At 40.1% G+C, this 18,059-nt stretch overlaps 1 protein-coding gene across 3 annotated transcripts in view; it reads left to right on the forward strand.

The window, feature by feature from the left end:
* phkb (phosphorylase kinase, beta) overlaps positions 1-18,059 on the forward strand; it is a 105,835-nt gene that overhangs the window by 69,085 nt on the left and 18,691 nt on the right. For all 3 annotated transcript variants that reach the window (XM_044194592.1, XM_044194500.1, XM_044194409.1), the window contains 4 exons: positions 8,618-8,673; positions 9,494-9,587; positions 16,923-17,006; positions 17,913-18,017. In XM_044194592.1, the coding sequence (XP_044050527.1) occupies positions 8,618-8,673; positions 9,494-9,587; positions 16,923-17,006; positions 17,913-18,017 (339 nt within the window). The remainder of the gene's footprint in view (positions 1-8,617; positions 8,674-9,493; positions 9,588-16,922; positions 17,007-17,912; positions 18,018-18,059) is intronic.

The following is an 18,059-nucleotide window of genomic DNA, read 5'->3' on the forward strand; positions in this document are numbered from 1 at the left end:
TGTGATTGACTGTTGATTAAATCCCATTATACATAAAGTCCTTTGATACATGCTCATGATAAAATGATTTTAAAATAAACTTGACTTGGTTGGACCAGACCTAACTCTGCAAGATGCTCCACATGGGACCAGAAGGAACCAGTGAACCTTTTTAAATTCTGTTGCTGAGTTTCTATTGTGTTCATTTCCATGTTTAAAGCGCTTGACCAAACTTCAGTGTGTGTAATTATGATCCAGCCAGGCTGCTCTCACCACCTGCCAATTCCTGCTATAACCACATACTTCACTGATGGCCTAAATGGCGTCTGTTTTTTCAAACACTCCTCCTACAAGGGGTCTCAAGTTAATATTAAATACTTCATTGTGTTGTTTTAGCTTTGTTCTGATTAATTCATGAATAAATGAATTGTATTTCCATATCAATTCAGTGGAGAAACTTGGAGGCAAAACTTAGTGGTATTGAATGATTTAATTAATGATTGCTGCAGTTGCACGGGTTGGTTTCATTGATGGTGTGATCTTTTTCTACTTCACCCCTAAACCTCAGGCTAGCAGAGCACAAGTTCTGCTTGGTGTCAACTCTGAGGTCTCTGCTCCTGCCCATGCCCTCTTGTGTACACTGTTTTGGTATTCAATTTCTGGCCTGGTGAGCTGGATTTCCCTCAGGCACACATATCTTTGATATTCTGTCTTGTGTATTTGCAAGAATAGTTCAATATCATAAGAAGAGCACTCAAAATTGGAAGCTTAAACATACTGTACTATGACCCAGAGAGTATCTACATGTCCTACTGACCTACTGAAAGTCATGGAAATTCAAAACCTCAACATATTAAAATCATTACATACTAGCCTAGTTTATATGCTTACGCCTACACTAACAGCTTTTTTTTTTGCCACTTTGGGGGCAGCGGAAACAAGCTGTAAGCACAAGACTACCATCACCTTTTAAGTTGATATGGCAAACTTGATTGCAAAACTTGGCTTATTTACACATCTAGCAGTTATGGAGCAACTTTAGAATTAATTTGGATTCTTGTTTGTGTCCACCCCATGAACTTAAATCTGATCTTCACTGTCCTTTTAGCTCTGTTTTTGTTTCCACCAACCCCTGAGGGAAATATCTGGCTCTTTAGCTGCTAAACGCTCCACTATTCTCTAGCTAATTGCATACTTTTCCAGTCAGTTGTTCAGACCTGGTAGGTAGCGTGCAGTGAGTTTTAGAGTTTTTTCACTTTCACTCAGATGCCTTCTGCATCTCAAAACCACACTGATGAGAGTGGCGAGGGTGAACCAAAACAGTAAAGTTGCTGGCCGGTTAGTTTAGTTTAGCATGAAGACTGGCTCTGTCCAAAGTCAACAAAATCTGCCCACCAGCACCTCTAAAGCTCACTAATTAACACGTTGTATCTCATTTGTTTAAAGGTTTGTGAAAGGTACCAGCAGTGATGTTGGTTTTATGGTCTTATGTACAGTATATTTAGATTTTTTAGTTGGCACAGTAAACTTACCTCCTCAGTTAAATCAATAATATGCTGCCCTTTAGCTGTCAACAGCTGAATCCCCACTGTTCGCCCAACAGCAAAGTTCCCTCTTGGATACGTACTGTACACTGTTCATCAATCTATGATGTTGAGTGCATTCCAGGAGTTATTTCATGTCGAAGTGATGCAATTCATTTTTGTGGCTTACTCAATCTCCCTAAGCCTGCCTTGTCTTCCTCTACTGCAGTTAACAATTTCCAGTAGAATTCCCCAAGAGGAGTTGATTGAACTTGTAGCGTTCGTAGGTTAGCGTGTAGGTGGAGAGAGCACAGTAAGAGCAACAGAGCACGTTTTTCCAGTCAAGAAAGATTTTATTCACATGCATATTCACTCTAAGAGCAATCTAAGACAACTTAAAACTGCATGTCTGTTTTCATCAAATTTCAGTCCATTTCCTAGGTACTATGTATAATAATGCTTAGTTAAAGTTTCAGAACTTTAATTACCTGTGTTCAATTGCAACTCATTTGTTCTCCCAGCTTTTTTTCCTTTTCATTAATTAGTCTGAAATCCAATTCCAGTGAGTGCTATAGAGGTCTTTAAACTGCTAGATTTGGCCTGAGCTAAGCAGACATCAAACCATTGGCCGCACCATCAGTCCAACATGATTTGTTAACTACCTTTTAGCAGTTTGCAACAGAGCCGCTTTGGTGAAACGACACATCTCTCCTTTTCTGCCTCCCTCTCAGACTCCACACCATTTCGGTCACACTACATTGATGTTTTTAGGGCGCCTCTGAAAAGGTTGTTTAAAGAAACATTTGAAGACTCATCTCATTGTCCTCTCTGCGGTTGCACAGTCGTCTGTCGCAGAGGTTCAACTGCAGTGCACAGAGGAGAGAGTGAGAGGGAGTACATTTCTCCTGTGTCTCCATTATACATTTCCATATCTTCTCAAATGAGTCCTTTGTCTGCTCAGAGACCAGCGCTAATGAGAGAGTTGCATTGCAGCATTTTAGAAGCCATTGCTCCCCCATTCATCAGGAAAGATTTGGGTTCAGCCGTCTGTTTTTTTTTTCTACTCAGCGACCCCCTTCTCTCTGTTCTCTCTCTACTCTCTGATTGATGATAACGAGGTTGTTGGCTAAAACCAGCTCTTATTGACCAAACAAAATGGCTCCCAGCTTTCTCTGTGTGTGTGTGTGTGTGTGTGTGTGTGTGTGTGTGTGTGTGTGTGTTCCCTGGCTCTGTGTTCTATCACTAACTATGAATCTGAGCATGTATCAGTGTGCCTTCATTTGCAAAAGTGTTGTTATGTTCAATTTTGTTGCCTTTTTAAATAGGCCTCAGCTCTTTAAACTAGATGGCCTCCATCCCTCACGCGAAGGCTCACGTCTTCTATCAACTAATATCGAACTGACTGTGCACTCTTGTAAGGCTCATACCTCCTGACCTGTAATGAGTCCACCTGACCGTACCTCCCTGGGCTCATATAGTATTCCTGTTAGGATCATGCCTAGATATAATACCCACTACCCTATGCATTCTGTGTCTTCAACTTCTAGGTCAGATAATTTAATTACAGTCTGCGCAAGTAATTCCAGTTCAGCTAAGCCCTTACCTCCAGTTGTCTTTGCTCTTCTAAACTATCAGTCTGTGTCTAATAAATTGTTCATTCTCAATGATCTAATTACATCCCATAACCTCAGCATCCTATTTCTTACTGAGACTTGGCTCAAACCTGGGGAGTGCTGCCCTCTAGTGGAGCTCTGGCCACCCAGTTAGAATTTTCTGAATACACCTAGGTTAACAGGCAGTGGTGGGGGTATTGGAGCTGTGTAATAATTTATCGCCCCCCAAATTCAAACATGGTTTTTCTCAATGATTTCTCTGATTTGTGCTTAAATTTGATATTGCCATTACAGTTGGTGACTTTAATATTCATATTGATAATCCTTCAAACTCATTTGCCACAATTTTTTTAAACATCTCTAAATCTTTCAATTTTATGCAGCATGTCTCTGACCCGACACATAACCATTGATTTAGTTTTTACTCTAGACGTGTCTCTTAACTCCCTGGACAAGACTGATTTTATCTTTGACCATAAATGTATTATCTTTGATGCACCCTTACTACCCACTACATTAACCCGGAAACGTATAATCCACTCACGCATCTTTAATGAGCAGTCCGCAGCCACTTTTACCAGCTACTTTTCTGGTCTGGCCAATTGCCCTCCTCACTTTGCTAACCTTAATGACCAAGTTAGTTGGTTTAATGATTTGTGTACATCTGCCCTTGACTCTTCCGCTCCATTCACCTCAAGGGCTGTCCCAGTTATTAATACAACCCCTTGGATCAATGATAACATCAGACAACAAAGAAGGGAATATAGAAAAGCCGAACGTAGATGGAGAAAAATCCAAACTTCACCACCTCCATATGAAGGAGCTTTTGTTGAACCTCAACCAGATTATTAAAGATGCGCGAGCTGCCTACTTTTATGTCTTGATTTCTAGCAACTGACACAATCCAAGATTTCTGTTTACTACTATTAACCAGCTTGTAAATCATTCCTGTCATTCCTGCTGGCTATTATCAACAACTCTCTCACATCTGGGGTCTGTACCTGACTATTTAAAAAAATTCCCAGTGTCCAGCCACTTCTTAAAAAATCTTCTCTCGACCCAGCCCAGTTAGAGAACTATAGACCGATTTCCAAGCTGCCCTTCTCATCCAAAATCCTTGAAAAAAATCGTTATAGACCAACTCCTGAAATTGGTTGAGGGTCATAAAATCTTTGATAAATTTCAGTCTGGCATTCGTCACAATCATAGTACTGAAACCGCATTACTAAGGGTGACAAATGACATTCTTATGCATGCAGACAAAGGTGAATATTCAATCCTGATTCTACTGTATTTGACTGCTGCCTTTGATACCATCGAGCATGCCATTTTACTTGAAAGGTTATACATCACTGGATTTTTATTTCTGGTACAGCTCTAAACTGGTTTAATTCTTATTTGACTAATAGATATTTTAATGTTTGTATCAATAATTATGTGTCCTCCTCAGCTCCCCTGCTGTGTTGAGTCCCTCAGGGGTCGGTCCTTGGACCAATACTCTTCTCATTGTACATGCTTCCTCTGGGTCATTTGTTCAGCCACTTTCATGACGTGTCATATCACTGTTGTGCTGATGATACACATCTATTTCTCTGCCAAACCCAATAACCCGAATCAACTGTCCTCCCTCCATGATTTCTTAGCTGCCACCAAAGATTGGATGTCTCATAATTTCCTCCAACTAAACTCTGACAAAACAGAAGTTCTTGTAATTGGACCTGATAACTTTGCCACTGCAGTTGATCAGTTTATTGGACCATTTCACTCCAGTATGTGACTTTTGACCATCATGTTACCAAGCTCGTCCAGACCTGTTTTCTTCAATTAAGAAATATTACTAAAATCAGATGTATCTTGTCTTCTACGGATCTCGATGTATCTTGTCTTCTACGGATCTGTCTTCTACGGATCTCGAACTATTAATTCACACTTTCATTTTCTCCGGTCTAGAATATTGTAATTCCCTCTACGCATGCCAAATCGTTTACAGTTGGTCCAAAACACAGCTGCCAGGCTACTAACTAGAACTAGCCATCGGTCCCACGTTACCTCTGTTCTTGCATCCCTCCATTGGCTGCCTGTAAAATTCAGAATAAACTACAAGATTTTGTTGATTACATATAAGGCTCTGCATGACCTTGCCCTCAGTTACATTTCTGATCTCCTCGTTCCTCATTCCACTTCTCGACCACTCAGATCCTCAAATCTCTGCCTTTTATCCATCCCCCGCTCCAACCTCGAAACAAAAGGTGATTTAGCCCCAAACCTCTGGAATCATCTTCCATAAACTCAGATTTGCTGAATCTTTGGACTGCTTTAAGCGGCTTCTAAAAACCCATCTCTATAGGCAAGCCGTTTTATAGATCTCCATCCCTGTCTTATGTTTTGTTTGTTTCAGTTTGGTTTTGTACTGTGTTTTTGTATTGTAGTATACCTTTATTTATCTTTATTTATTGAAGCACTTTATAACTGTGTTTTAAAAAGTGCTATACAAATAACGCTTTTCTTACTTACTTCTATGTGTATGCATGTATGCATCAGTATATGTGTGTGTTTGTGTGTGTGTGCATCCCCGCAATGAGAACGAGATGAAAGGCCGCTGCTCCTGTGAGTCACAAGCTCCTGCCTGCTTCCTAAATAGCCCCGAATAGACTGTCATTCGGCACAATGAAGATGATCGCTTACAATTCACTTGCACATTCACACATATAAATTACACATATAAATACATCTAAAAGTAAAGAACGAGAAGATGAAAGGCACTGAAGGACACATACAGAGAGACATTTACGTGCACATAAATATAACAATACACACAACTCTTGGATAGGAAAAAGTTAAAGAGAAAGAAAGAAATGCACACTTGTGCATAGAAAAAAAACACATAAATGTGAATTTTAGCAAGCAGTAAGACAAAAATGGTCACACACTTAAACTGACTGATAAATGCACACACATAAACCTACACGAAATGAGAAAGAGCTACAAACACACACAAATAATAGTGTCTTTCTTTGCTGAAGATACTAGTGATTGGGTATAGATATTTTCCATTTCTTCTGTTCCAAAACCACAATACCGGCTTTTGTAAATCAAAATTCAAGTTGTCTCTTTCCAAAATATTTGCTTCATTTGCACATGATTTATTCCGTGTGATGTATTCAGGTGCTTCGCTACAAGACAAACAACTGTGATGTCTCTTGTCTGTGTTTTCCCTGATTGTCCACAAGCCCAAAAGGTCTGAGATTACTGCAGAAGAGAAAAGACTTTACCTTTTTTCTTTGTATTTTCTCCCTGTCTGTCATGTTGTCTCTCACCCTGCATTCACTCTGCAGGCAATGTGAGTGATGTGTTGCTCTCTTCTGGCCAGTTGTGACTGTCTGTATGTTGTTGCAGTGCTATAAAGTGTTGCCTTGACAGGCTTCTTCGGAAGCCACAGTTATGAGAGCAATGAAAAGCCGCATGTTTTTATCGCTTTAGTTCCGTCTTCCCTGATGTTATGATATTCTGAGGAGGCAAAGCTCGCTAGAAAGCATTACTTCTGTAGTATAGTACAAGACATGAATAAATGTTTGTGTTTTATCTTTATTATTTTACATTAGTCATTGTGCAGTTTTATTGCTACGTAATTTGCCGTTATTGTCCAACCATGTTGTTACAATGTTAAGAAAGCAATAATACATGACTAGGTGTCCTAATATATGAAAATAATAGATGTAGTGGAGAAAAATAATGCTACATTGTGAGCCTGCTGTTTACCTTGCGCCCTGATTTGGACTAGTGGTTTAACTTTAATGCTGTTGTTAGTCTGTATTTTTCTTTATTGTCAACAAATTCCAGGAAAAGACCAAAACCAAAACGCATTAGTCCATGTCTCAATTCTTTTCAACTTCCCTAACGTGTCTGTGGCACTTAGCCCCAAGCCTTTTTGTTCCTACTGATGATGCAAATCTTTAAAAGAAATATTTTTTCATCTTTGAAAAAGCCCAGATAATTTCCTAAAACAGCTGGGCATTGTAGTTTTTAGCAAACATTACTCAAAAAGGAGTAAATAGTGCATTTGGCAATACTCTAATTATACTACTAATTATTAGGATCAATTTATTGTTGGTTTTGGTCTGTTCTTGGGGTTTGTTAACAAACAATATCATCAGCCTTATCCTGTATGTTTGTGGTGTGTTGTTTTAATGATTTTTACAGAAACCTGTCAGCCAGGCAGAAGTAACCATTTCTGTGACCATGGCACACTTAATTTAACTTTAAATTCATGTAGGCCTAATAGAGAACTGGGAAATTTAAATAGCTGAGATCAACTCCAACGACATAAAACCTCAACCAACATGATGCTAGGAGTGAAAATCTGATTGGCTGTTGATGGCTTATAGGGCAGCAACTAATGATTATTTAATAATTGATTATTCTCTTTGTCATTTAGCCTGTAACATGCCAAAATAAACGGCAAATGCCTGTCACAATTTACCATAGCCCAGCAACTTATTCAGATTCCTGACTTTGTCTGACCGTTAGTCATGTCACTTCTCCAGAGGGAATTAAGTATTAGGATGATATGAAAATGAGAAAAGCAGAAAATCCTCACGTTAGAGAATCTGCAACCACAAAAGGTGCAGGATTTGCTTGAAATATTATCAAAATATTATTCAACTAATTTTGGGTTATTTGATTTATGGAAAGAAAAATTCATTAATGTTATGCTTCTCTATCTCTTTTTGTCTGTCATCTACAGTATTTGTCCATTTAGTGTAATTTCAACTCATCTCACTGTGTGGGCACCAAAGCAGAGAAAATGTCTCATGTTTCTCTCCATTTTCAGCTCTTCCTTCCCTTTCACATCTCCCTCGTCCTTCTTAATTCCCAGCTCCTTCCCTCCCAGTGCAGCGCTCCCGCATCTCTCATCAACCTTTGTTGGCTATTCAGAGTTTTACTTTCATTTAAATTGTGTGAGAGTGGAGGTAGCGATAACACAGGCTATTGACAATTTATAAGGGAGTGAGCTGAATTTTGATTTGAATCACTGTCTCTCTCTCTCTCTCTCTCTCTCTCTCTCTCTCTCTCGATGTCTCTCTCTCTCACACACACAAATACATTCTTTTCAATTCAGTTCAACTCAAATTAAATTCTTTTCCAGTTTGCTTTAGTGGCATGGATGTTAGATGAACAGCATTGCCAAAGCAAGAATGAAAAAAAAAAACTGCTATATGATAGTGAGCATGTAAAACATTAATCCTAGTTAACAAAACCCTAATAAAACTAAGTGATGTGGACTGACTAGATAGAGAAATAACAAAATGAGCACTTGGATCTAAACGTCTGAAATCCGTCCGTACAGAATTAACATGCATTAATTTGCATTAATTCCAGTGTACATTTACAGTGTTGCCAAAGGAGGAACATAATATACTGTAACCACTGATGCAACATATGCAACATATAGCAGAGATGTGGTTCACATGTCAATCTCTCTATTCTCTGTCTCTTTCACAGGGTCCCATAGAAAATGATGTTGTGATTCACGTAGCCCTGATAGCAGAGAGCCAGAGGTAATGTATGTGTGTGTGTGTGTGTGTGTGTATCACTTAATGTGTTGCAGGCCATAAAGCGAGGTTATTTTCCGCTCCTCTCTCCTATTCAGCTCTCTCAGTGCTGTAATTGTGATGAGCTCATAAAGCTGGAGCTCAGCCTGACCTCTGCCAGCTATTGTGTGCGTGGGTCCGTGTGTGTGTGTGCGCGCACGCATGGATACATGTGTAGGAGTGTGGGGGTGTGTGTGGGTCAAACAGGGTCAAACGACTCTGTGAAGCTTGTTAACCTGTAGCTTCAATTACTGCTACTGGCAAATCCCCATCAGGCCTGTTGCATCATCTTTCCCACTGCAGTCCACTTATGCTCTACGATATACACTGCGGTTCAATAACAGCTATAGCTTCATAATTGATAAAGATTTATAAGAACACAAGGCCAATAGATCAACGTTCTATTGACACAGCTATAGCTTCAAGAACAATAGACTCATAAAACTGCAGATTTACAAGGAATATCTGATAGATTTAAAGGTCAGCAGCTGCTGTAGAATCACAGCACAGTAAATGTACATAGGGGTGATTAGATAAAGTAATTCCAGCATTTCTTTGCAAGAAATATATAGTAACAAACGATAATTAATAATATTAAATAAATATTTTGTGTATGTGTGATTTGGTACTGGTACAAGGGTTGTGTATTTTCGAGGTAGGGGAGGCATTTATCAGCTTTAACAGGGCACCAATACTGAAAATACGCTAACAGCTATATGTAAAATGCCTAAAATTATAAATTCAGTATTGTAATTTTGTGTCTGTCTATGTGTGTGTGTGTGTGTAGACTGCAGGTGTTTTTGAACACCTATGGCATTCAGACCCAGACGCCCCAGCAGGTGGAGCCCATCCAGATCTGGCCTCAGAAGGAATTGGTCAAGGTAACGCAGGCACACATTGGCCAGTCAACAAGTTTACTAGCTGTTGACAGGGCCCCGCCCCCTTAGATACTGTTGCTACGCCTAGCTTTCCATTCTTGCATGACATACGTGCAGTTTACAATGATATAATTCATGGTCATTTTTGATGCAATGGGTCCTTGACTTCAGACGCAAGTAGACAGAAGCAGGCTTCTTATTTCTAGCCAACAATCGTTGATTTTGCCCGGAAGCAATGACAACGGTCACAGGCAGATTTTATTAGCTGTCACAACTAGCTAGCTATTGTAACTAACATTAACTTTGTTAGCGTCTTTCATTACAGCAGACAAACACACCGTTTAATCAATTCCTTTACATTTTTGCTCTTATGCTTTGGGTTTTGGAAAGATAAAAAAAAAAGACACCACCCTTCAAACTCTTTATATGGGGTATATCGCTCTTACTACAGACCCATGCACATCACTTAAGCATGTGCTGCATTATGGTTGCTAAGCTATGGGTGGACAATCACTGTTCCGGGGAGGGGTTCTACCAACGGTCAATTGAAACCTCACTGAGTACATTTCAGCAGTTACTGTATTTATCAATATCCCAGCAGAACTTGGCTCAGTCAGTCATTTTCTTTTCAGTCCGAGATATCTTGCTCTTAAGATTTTCCTCTTGATTGTCCCATCAATCACGGCAAGGCTGTGGATTGGTTGAAGCGATTGATCTGTCGAACAGTGTTCGCTCATGTTGATTGATCAGCATAATGATGGAGCCATCACCGTGTCACTCTGGCAAATTGGAGATGCATGGAGCTGAGCAAAATCAAAATTTGTTCTCAGAAGGGTCGGTTAGACAGTTCTGTAAGAGATTAAAGATATCCCAAATGTTGACTTATGATATTCAGAATGGTTTATTTGGAATCTCTTCTATCATTACCAACATAACAACTGTTTCACTCCTGCATTTGAATACTTGGATGTCAAAACAAGCAGATGAGTTGCTGGGATTGAGGAACGTCTAAAGAGTATACAAAAGAGTTGTAAGCTGCAGTTGGATGAAACCCAGTAACTTTAAAAACGGTGAAAAATCCAGAGAAACAGCTTTTTTTTTTAGATATTTGAAAATACATGATGGGTTTTGAATTAGTCTAATAGGTGTCACCATTGTGATACTTACTCAACCAATGACAGGTATGCAACAAAAAAAAGATAAGCAAAAAGAAAAAAATGTCTCCCTTTTATTGTTCACTGGTTTCCAAACCAACCTATTTATATTTTGCTCAACAAACTTGTCCTACCCTGTTTTCTTGTCTCTGTGTTGCTTATCAGTCACTTTAGTCTTTTCTCCAGTTCACCTTGGTCGCTTTCTTGTGTAAACTAGACTGTTTATTCAGTAACAAAAGTCATAAATAACTTGATATTTAAGAGCTAAAACCAAAAGATTAATAATCAAATAGTTAGTTGAGTCTAATACTGGAGCTACTAAGGTCCAAGATATATTAAATATTTACTTTTTAGTTAAATTGCTATGGTTTATACATGTACAATACTCTTTGCTCATATGAAAAGGAGAAAGTAAGTAGTATATCTGCTAAGAGATTTGTTAGACTCTTAGCTGGTACTTTCATCTTGGAATTGGATCCAAAATGGAGCCATCTATTGAAACCCAGCCCTTGTCAACAAACAATAAGGAAGGTTAGATGGATAAAAACTGGACATCACATCTGTTCGGTTACTTGATTCTTAACGGTAAAGGTACTCTGGAGAGCGGGGAGCACTTTGTGAGTAACAAGTCCAGCACTAGCTGCTATTGCCATCCTGTCCACTCTGCTTCTTTCATCTACAGCAGATTACACCATTTGTACTGTCATATCTGTGACATCAACCACTACCTCCCTTACAACTTCTGTTTCACTCCCATTGTATCTGTCACTCAAACCCTGGTTTCTCCTCTGGATACTGTCCCTCATCTGCATGTGTACTGTTTGAAGTCTACTATCGCCCTATCTTCTGTCTCTCCTCTGTCATATCCGTCACTCAAACCCTGGTCTCCTCCCTAGCCTCTTTTCCTCATCTGTCATGTCTGTTATGTGGCGTCTATTCTCCACACCACCTTCTATAAACAATTTCTCCTATCTTGTCATCTCTGCGGGCTCTGTTCTTTCCTCTAGGCCTGTCTACCTTCTGCCCATCTCCTGCTATATCCGTCAGTTTCTCTAACCCCATGCTCCCCTCTAGGCCTACATCCTGCCCCGCCCCCATTATGTCTGTTACACCAAACAACTCTCCTCTCCAGGTATATCATCTGCCTTTGAACCGTCATACCTGTTACTTTTTCCTTCTCTCCCCTCTGCCTCTTTCTGCTGCGTGGTGCTCAGCCTCTCAGATGGAAATGCAATTGTGAGTCAGAGCGGGCGCTGTGCTGAATATTAAATCCGAAGCCCAGACAGACATTTCTTCCTCGACAGAATCAGTTTATCTCGGAGTCACCACCATCTCTGGTGCTGCAGGCTGCATTTGCTCACCTCACCTCGTCCCTCGCAGCCGTTTGATTGTGTTGACAACAGCTGCCTGACGATGAGAGAGTGGCAATTACATTTTGCAATGTGTTATTCCCACCCGTACACCCTAAAGCTTATCCCCTTGTAAATCACTGCTTTGCCCAAAATAGCCTTCCTTTTAGCTGTTTCTCTCCTGGTTTCACATCTCATAGTCAATGTGGACATTATTGTGGACGACATTTTGTTTGTTGAGACTCTCATTTTCTCCACATGTTGCAGTTACAAGCAACGCCTGGAGTCGTCCAAATGAAGTCCTAAAGAGACACTGGACAAAGACTGCAGCTTTCTCCGGTATTTTCCCACCTGAGTTTTATTCTAATATTTTTTGTCAATTATGACTATTGTTCATGATAACATTTTACTCACCAACTCGGAGATAAGGGAAATTTGGGGCAGTACAAGCCAACTACAGCTTTCCAAAAAACTAAAATTTGACAGAAATCATCTCTACACAAAGTAAACACAGAAAGTAGTCCCGTCATCACAGTTATAGAGCAATTAGCTACAACTTCAGTCTCCCTTTATAGTGGCAGTTGATGAAAACTGCAGTGTTTACCTTGTTTTAAGTTTTTCAATTCAGAAACGTGGAGACACCAACCATCTTCTTGCATTTACTACTACTTCTGCAGCACGTAAGCAAGGTGAACTGAAAGTGAACAAAGCAGCGTGCGGACACAAGTTGAACAGGAAGTCGATCTACTATGCTATGCAGTTCGCAACAATAGCTTCAGGGATTTCCTGGTATCTACTTTCTGTGTTTTGGTCAGACACAAAGTGTTTAAGATCATTTCTGTTATACAGAATTTTTCAGCAAAGCCGTACATTGCACCTATGTCTGTCGTTCTTGCATTTCCCAAATTACTCCAGCAGAGATGGTGAGTGAAATGTTATCGTGACCAACAGTCGTAATGGACAAAAATATGAGAAGGGACCCCAGTGGTTACAGAAACTGTTTAGGAACCAGAAGGTTTAATCCCAAATTGAAAAGGTACGCACAGTATCTTTTTGAGCTGTTTGGCAAGATGCTGAACCCCTACCTGCACGCTTACTTTAAGTCCCTCTGGATGACAGCATCTGCTGTAAAAGTAAATCTGTTGTGCACATTTTGTGACGCCAACAGTTAACATTTACATTATTTGTCGCAATAGCTATAAACATGTCCAGGAACCTACTCCTGTCTGAGCTCCTTTCAAATGGAGGAATGTCCCTATGGTAAATTAAATGCTGCAGTATGTCAGTAGATGTTAAATAGTTGTATAAATTCTCACACCTTACAGCCACTGTAGAAGTGTAAAATACAGCTTTTAAATACAGCTCTTTTTTTTTTATCACTCCCACCTGTCAGGCTTGCTGTTTGTGCCGCGGTCAGTGGAAATGTGAGGGAATGAAAGGATGCTTTGATAGGCTGCCTGCGTGTTGTTGTTCTTCATTGGTATTCTGCACACAGGAAGTGTTAGGTGCAGAGGTTCTTCCAACCTCTCTTGGCTTTTCTCATCCTGGTCTCATCCTTGCCTGTTAGGGCAGTGATTTGCAATGCCACTTAATCCTCAATTAACATCTTATTTTATATAAAGACTGTACTTTTTCCTCATATAAATGTAATATATAGAAATTGGTCCAACCCTTGCTTCTTCCTGTTCAGCTCAGCTTTTTCAAAACAGTGAGAAAGTACACTGGAGTAGCAGAGCACCACCTTTTGGTTGACATCATGAATTGCAGTTGGTTGGAAGAATGCGCCATGGAGGGCTTGACAGGCAGATTTCCTGCAGTGCCACTTGAGTGTGTGGGTGTATTGATGCTGTTTCATGATAGGACAGATTGGGAGGTATTTAAATTTAGAATTTATAGGTTGTCACAAAGGGAATAAGTACTGGTTTCACAGACATACACAGAAATGTAGTTCACACACGTACACAGTAGTGCAAACGCTTCAGCTCACACACACACACATATAAATGGTAACTTGTGGTGAGTGTGTCACACCATTAGTCTCAGAGCAAGCGGAGCCAAGAAATCAATGTCCATCTTCTTTCTCTTTGCATCTTTGAATCAGTGCATTTTGACAGCAGGCAACACAGCCATAAGAAGCTTTTATCTGAAGTACCAAAGAAATGCTCTGGAAACTGATAGGCTTGAGCTCCTGTATTCTCCTTGCTGCCATCTTTCAGAGATAGCTGAGGGAGAAGGTCGTGACCTTTTCCTCTGCTTTCTTTTGACGAACTGGGGAGCCCTTTGATGTAACAACTGCCTAATTACTGCAGCAACTGCGAAAACAGTCACAGATTTCTATTTATCTGTCTTGCTCTCTATACCTGGGTATTTTTGCACCAGAATTACTAATTCCACAATTACTGCAAAAGACTTCAAGTAAAACAATGAGGTTTATTAGAGCTTGTGTTATTGTTTGAGCTAAATCAGCCCTAAAAATCTAAATCGAACCTGTGGGGAAATTATACCTTTTCCAGACTGACTGACACCACAGAATTTCAGTCCACCAATTAAGTGAGAAACTTGACCTCAGCCACTCTGAGCCCATCTTGTTCAGCCAAACCCTGTCAGAGTTGAGCATTAATGTCAGGATCTCTCCTAGCCTTTGTACACTGGACATCCTGCACTGCTGATGTTAACATTTTTCAGCTCATAAAGTTGCTTTGAGGTCTGACTTGACTCAGTATTTTCACCTTGAGACTGTGGGACCAGGCTAAGTCTTGAGACTTCTGACTTGATTAAACTACAGTACTTCTGCTGTAGAGGGATAGAATTACAGTGTGTGGACAGATTATGCATCGACCAGATAGAAACCACCTACTCCCAGGCTCAAAATAAAGGACATCTTCCCACCTCCAATCTGTAGCAGTCCTGATGGTGCAAGTAGGAGTGGAGCATTTTATTGAGTGGAAAGTGTGGTGGTTGACCCAAGGCAAAAATCATCAATCTGAGATCAAGTTTTAAATGTCTTTTAAATCAGTAATTTCACCCATTTCCAATTCAGTTGCATTTGTCTAGAAACAAGGCCATACACTGTATCTCAATCCTTAGCAAGAAAAATACTCAGCTGGTAGATATTTTAACCCATCAAAGGGGTACTCCAGTAATTTATTGTAGCGTTGCATTTCCATAACATTGGGTGACTCACAAGAGACAGATTATAAAAGGAATGGTCAAAATTGAAATGGCAGAGACTCCATAGCATGGATCAAGCTCCAAAAACTGATGGATCCTACATTTTTCATAATGCAACCCCTGATGACATCATCGGGGTTATTTTCTCAGACTTGACAAAGATCCGCCAGAGCCACAGAAGACATTATACAACTGTTTTCATGGGCTGAGTAGTACTCTCCATGATTAAATGGACTTTTACATAGAAGTTGTTCGCTAAACCACTTCCCCAATTTTTCCAGCAATTTTCCAACTCTAGGTAGGTGGTGTCCTTTTTGGCCTTTCCAAAACCAAAAACACAAGAACAAAATTGTAAGAAATTTCTTCAACAGTATGGCATATCATTATAATTAGCTAACTACATTATTTTGTGAGACACAGATTACATTAGAAAAATCCCAGTTCAGGACTGGCACATCCTCTGCATGGACACCACAATGCTACTATATCAGAGTTTAGAGTAATGATAGCGACTGTCGTCCCTGTTCTTTATTTGGTTTGGGAAAGTTTACACTCCAGCCAAACTTGTTAGCTGAGATAATGTTTCGTTTCTCATGAGTTAGTCCTCATCCTCAGAGAGCCTTTACCCATGTAGAAATGAAATATATCATTTGAAAATACGAACAATAAAGCATAAATCTAACCCCTGTGCTGTTTGCCCAAGCATGTGTTTCTATAGTAAGCATCCAAACAGTCTAACATTTATATTTATGATACTAACTAGATTCACCCTGCAATACAAGAACAATACTATTTCTTTATTCTTCTCTACTTTAAGTCAGCCGGAAACATATAAAGTCAGCTGGAGACGGCATTTTCAACCAACAAAATCAACTGACGCCAGCTAGAATTGAGAAAGGTGCTTTGTTTACCTTTGTGTGAAAATGAAAACCCATTGTTTAAAAAAAAAAACCTTAGTGGTAAATCTGCCACTGTCATTGTAAACTGCATATGTGGCGTGCTAGAATGGAAAGCACGACAGGTAACAGTAACTAAGGGGGGTGGGGCCTAGTGAAGGTTCAATTACCACCAGCAAATTTTTAAGATGGATATTTTTTATCAGTGTGTAATATGCTAAGTGGCTCACGTGGAAAGTATCAAACAGCATGTCATCATTTATTTATTCTAATGAGGGCTCAGCTAGGTCTCAGTGTCTCTTCTTAAGGGCCTCTGCATCTCAGTACAACAGTGTTATCAGCTCCGGTGCTCATGGGTGTGCTTGGGTCCACTAAGCACGCTGCTGATGGCAGCACAGGGACCTTTCATTATCGCCACGTCTCATAACTTTACACAGAGCTAATATCAATAGGTGGTTCTGCCATATGGTGCTAATTTCATTTTATGAGTTGCAACAAGAGAAATGTCTCAGTGGGACAGACAGATGATGGACTCGCACTTTAATTACGATATGGAACGGCACTGTGCGGCATGACATTTCAAATCAAATTTCAATCTCAACGCAACACTGATACGATCACGGGGAAATGTACAGATAAAGATGTTTTTTTTAAAGATGAATTTTTGTTCTAACAGAAAGGTTAGCAGTAAGATCACATGCAATGTGAATGTTGTGTTTCCTGACAGTGTATTTATTTATGTGAATATGTCTCCCTGTCTTTCTGCAGGCATACCGTTTCCTTGCCATCAATAAGAAGCTGGGGTTGAGTGGGCGTCCGGAGAGGCCAGTGGGCTGCATCGGGACCTGCAAAGTATATGAATTTGCAAACACATCTACACACATGTACATGCCGGTAACATTCACACATATATGTGCACTTCATGTTGTCCTGCTGCACAGGTCATGGGTGACCACTAACACAGCTCCCACATATTGATCTGCATACAGTTCCCAGAGCTCTGAGAAGTCGACTACAGCGCAGAAACACACTCAACATAGAGTAAAGAGAAAATATTCCGTTCCAAGAGTTTTTCTTTGCTTCAGACATACAGTATGCATAAGTGAATGCTGAATACATTTAGCTTATTCTCAGGATTTATTGCATTTTAATATGCTAAGCTGCTGTCAGGCAGTCTGTGTGTGTGTCCATGTGTGTCTGTGTGTGTGTGTGCATATAATGTGACTGTGGAAGAGTGCGTTTGTACAGTTCATGTGTGTGTGTGTGTGTGTGTGTGTGCTAATGTCTCTTGCTGATGTTGTTTGCAGTTTCTCCCAAATGAAGGTCATAGCACGACCAAATGAGTCGAGCTATAGCAGCTTTCTCAAACAAAGACATTGCCAAACAAATGAATCATGGCTCCCAACGCATTGCTAAGACAATATTATAATGGAACATTTATGGGTAAGATGGCAGACTGCCAGAGGGCATTATCATCATCACTGTGTCTGTATGGGTGTGTGTGTGTGTGTGTGTGTGTGTGTGCCCCTGTGCCAATCCGTATGTGTGAAAAGGAGCTTTGCATTAGTTGTGTGTATGTGCTGTGTGTGTGTGTTATCAGGAGTGGTTGTGTAGCTTCTGTGTGTCCCCTCTATCTTAGGATTGATGGCTTGTTTTATACACTGCCCAGAATAATGTATACGTGGCTACTAGTGAGCCATCCATCTTCTAATGCAATAGTGTGTGTGTGTGTGTGTGTGTGTGTTTGTCTCCCTCCAGATTTATCGTATCCTGGGCAAGACAGTGGTGTGCTACCCAATAGTATTTGATCTAAGTGACTTTTACCTGTCCCAAGATGTTATGCTGCTGATTGATGACATTAAGGTAAGTCAGGGTCACTCTTACAGAACTTACATTTTACATAAT

This window comes from Siniperca chuatsi, linkage group LG1, assembly GCF_020085105.1.
Source record: "Siniperca chuatsi isolate FFG_IHB_CAS linkage group LG1, ASM2008510v1, whole genome shotgun sequence".
Taxonomy (NCBI): Eukaryota; Metazoa; Chordata; class Actinopteri; order Centrarchiformes; family Sinipercidae; genus Siniperca; species Siniperca chuatsi.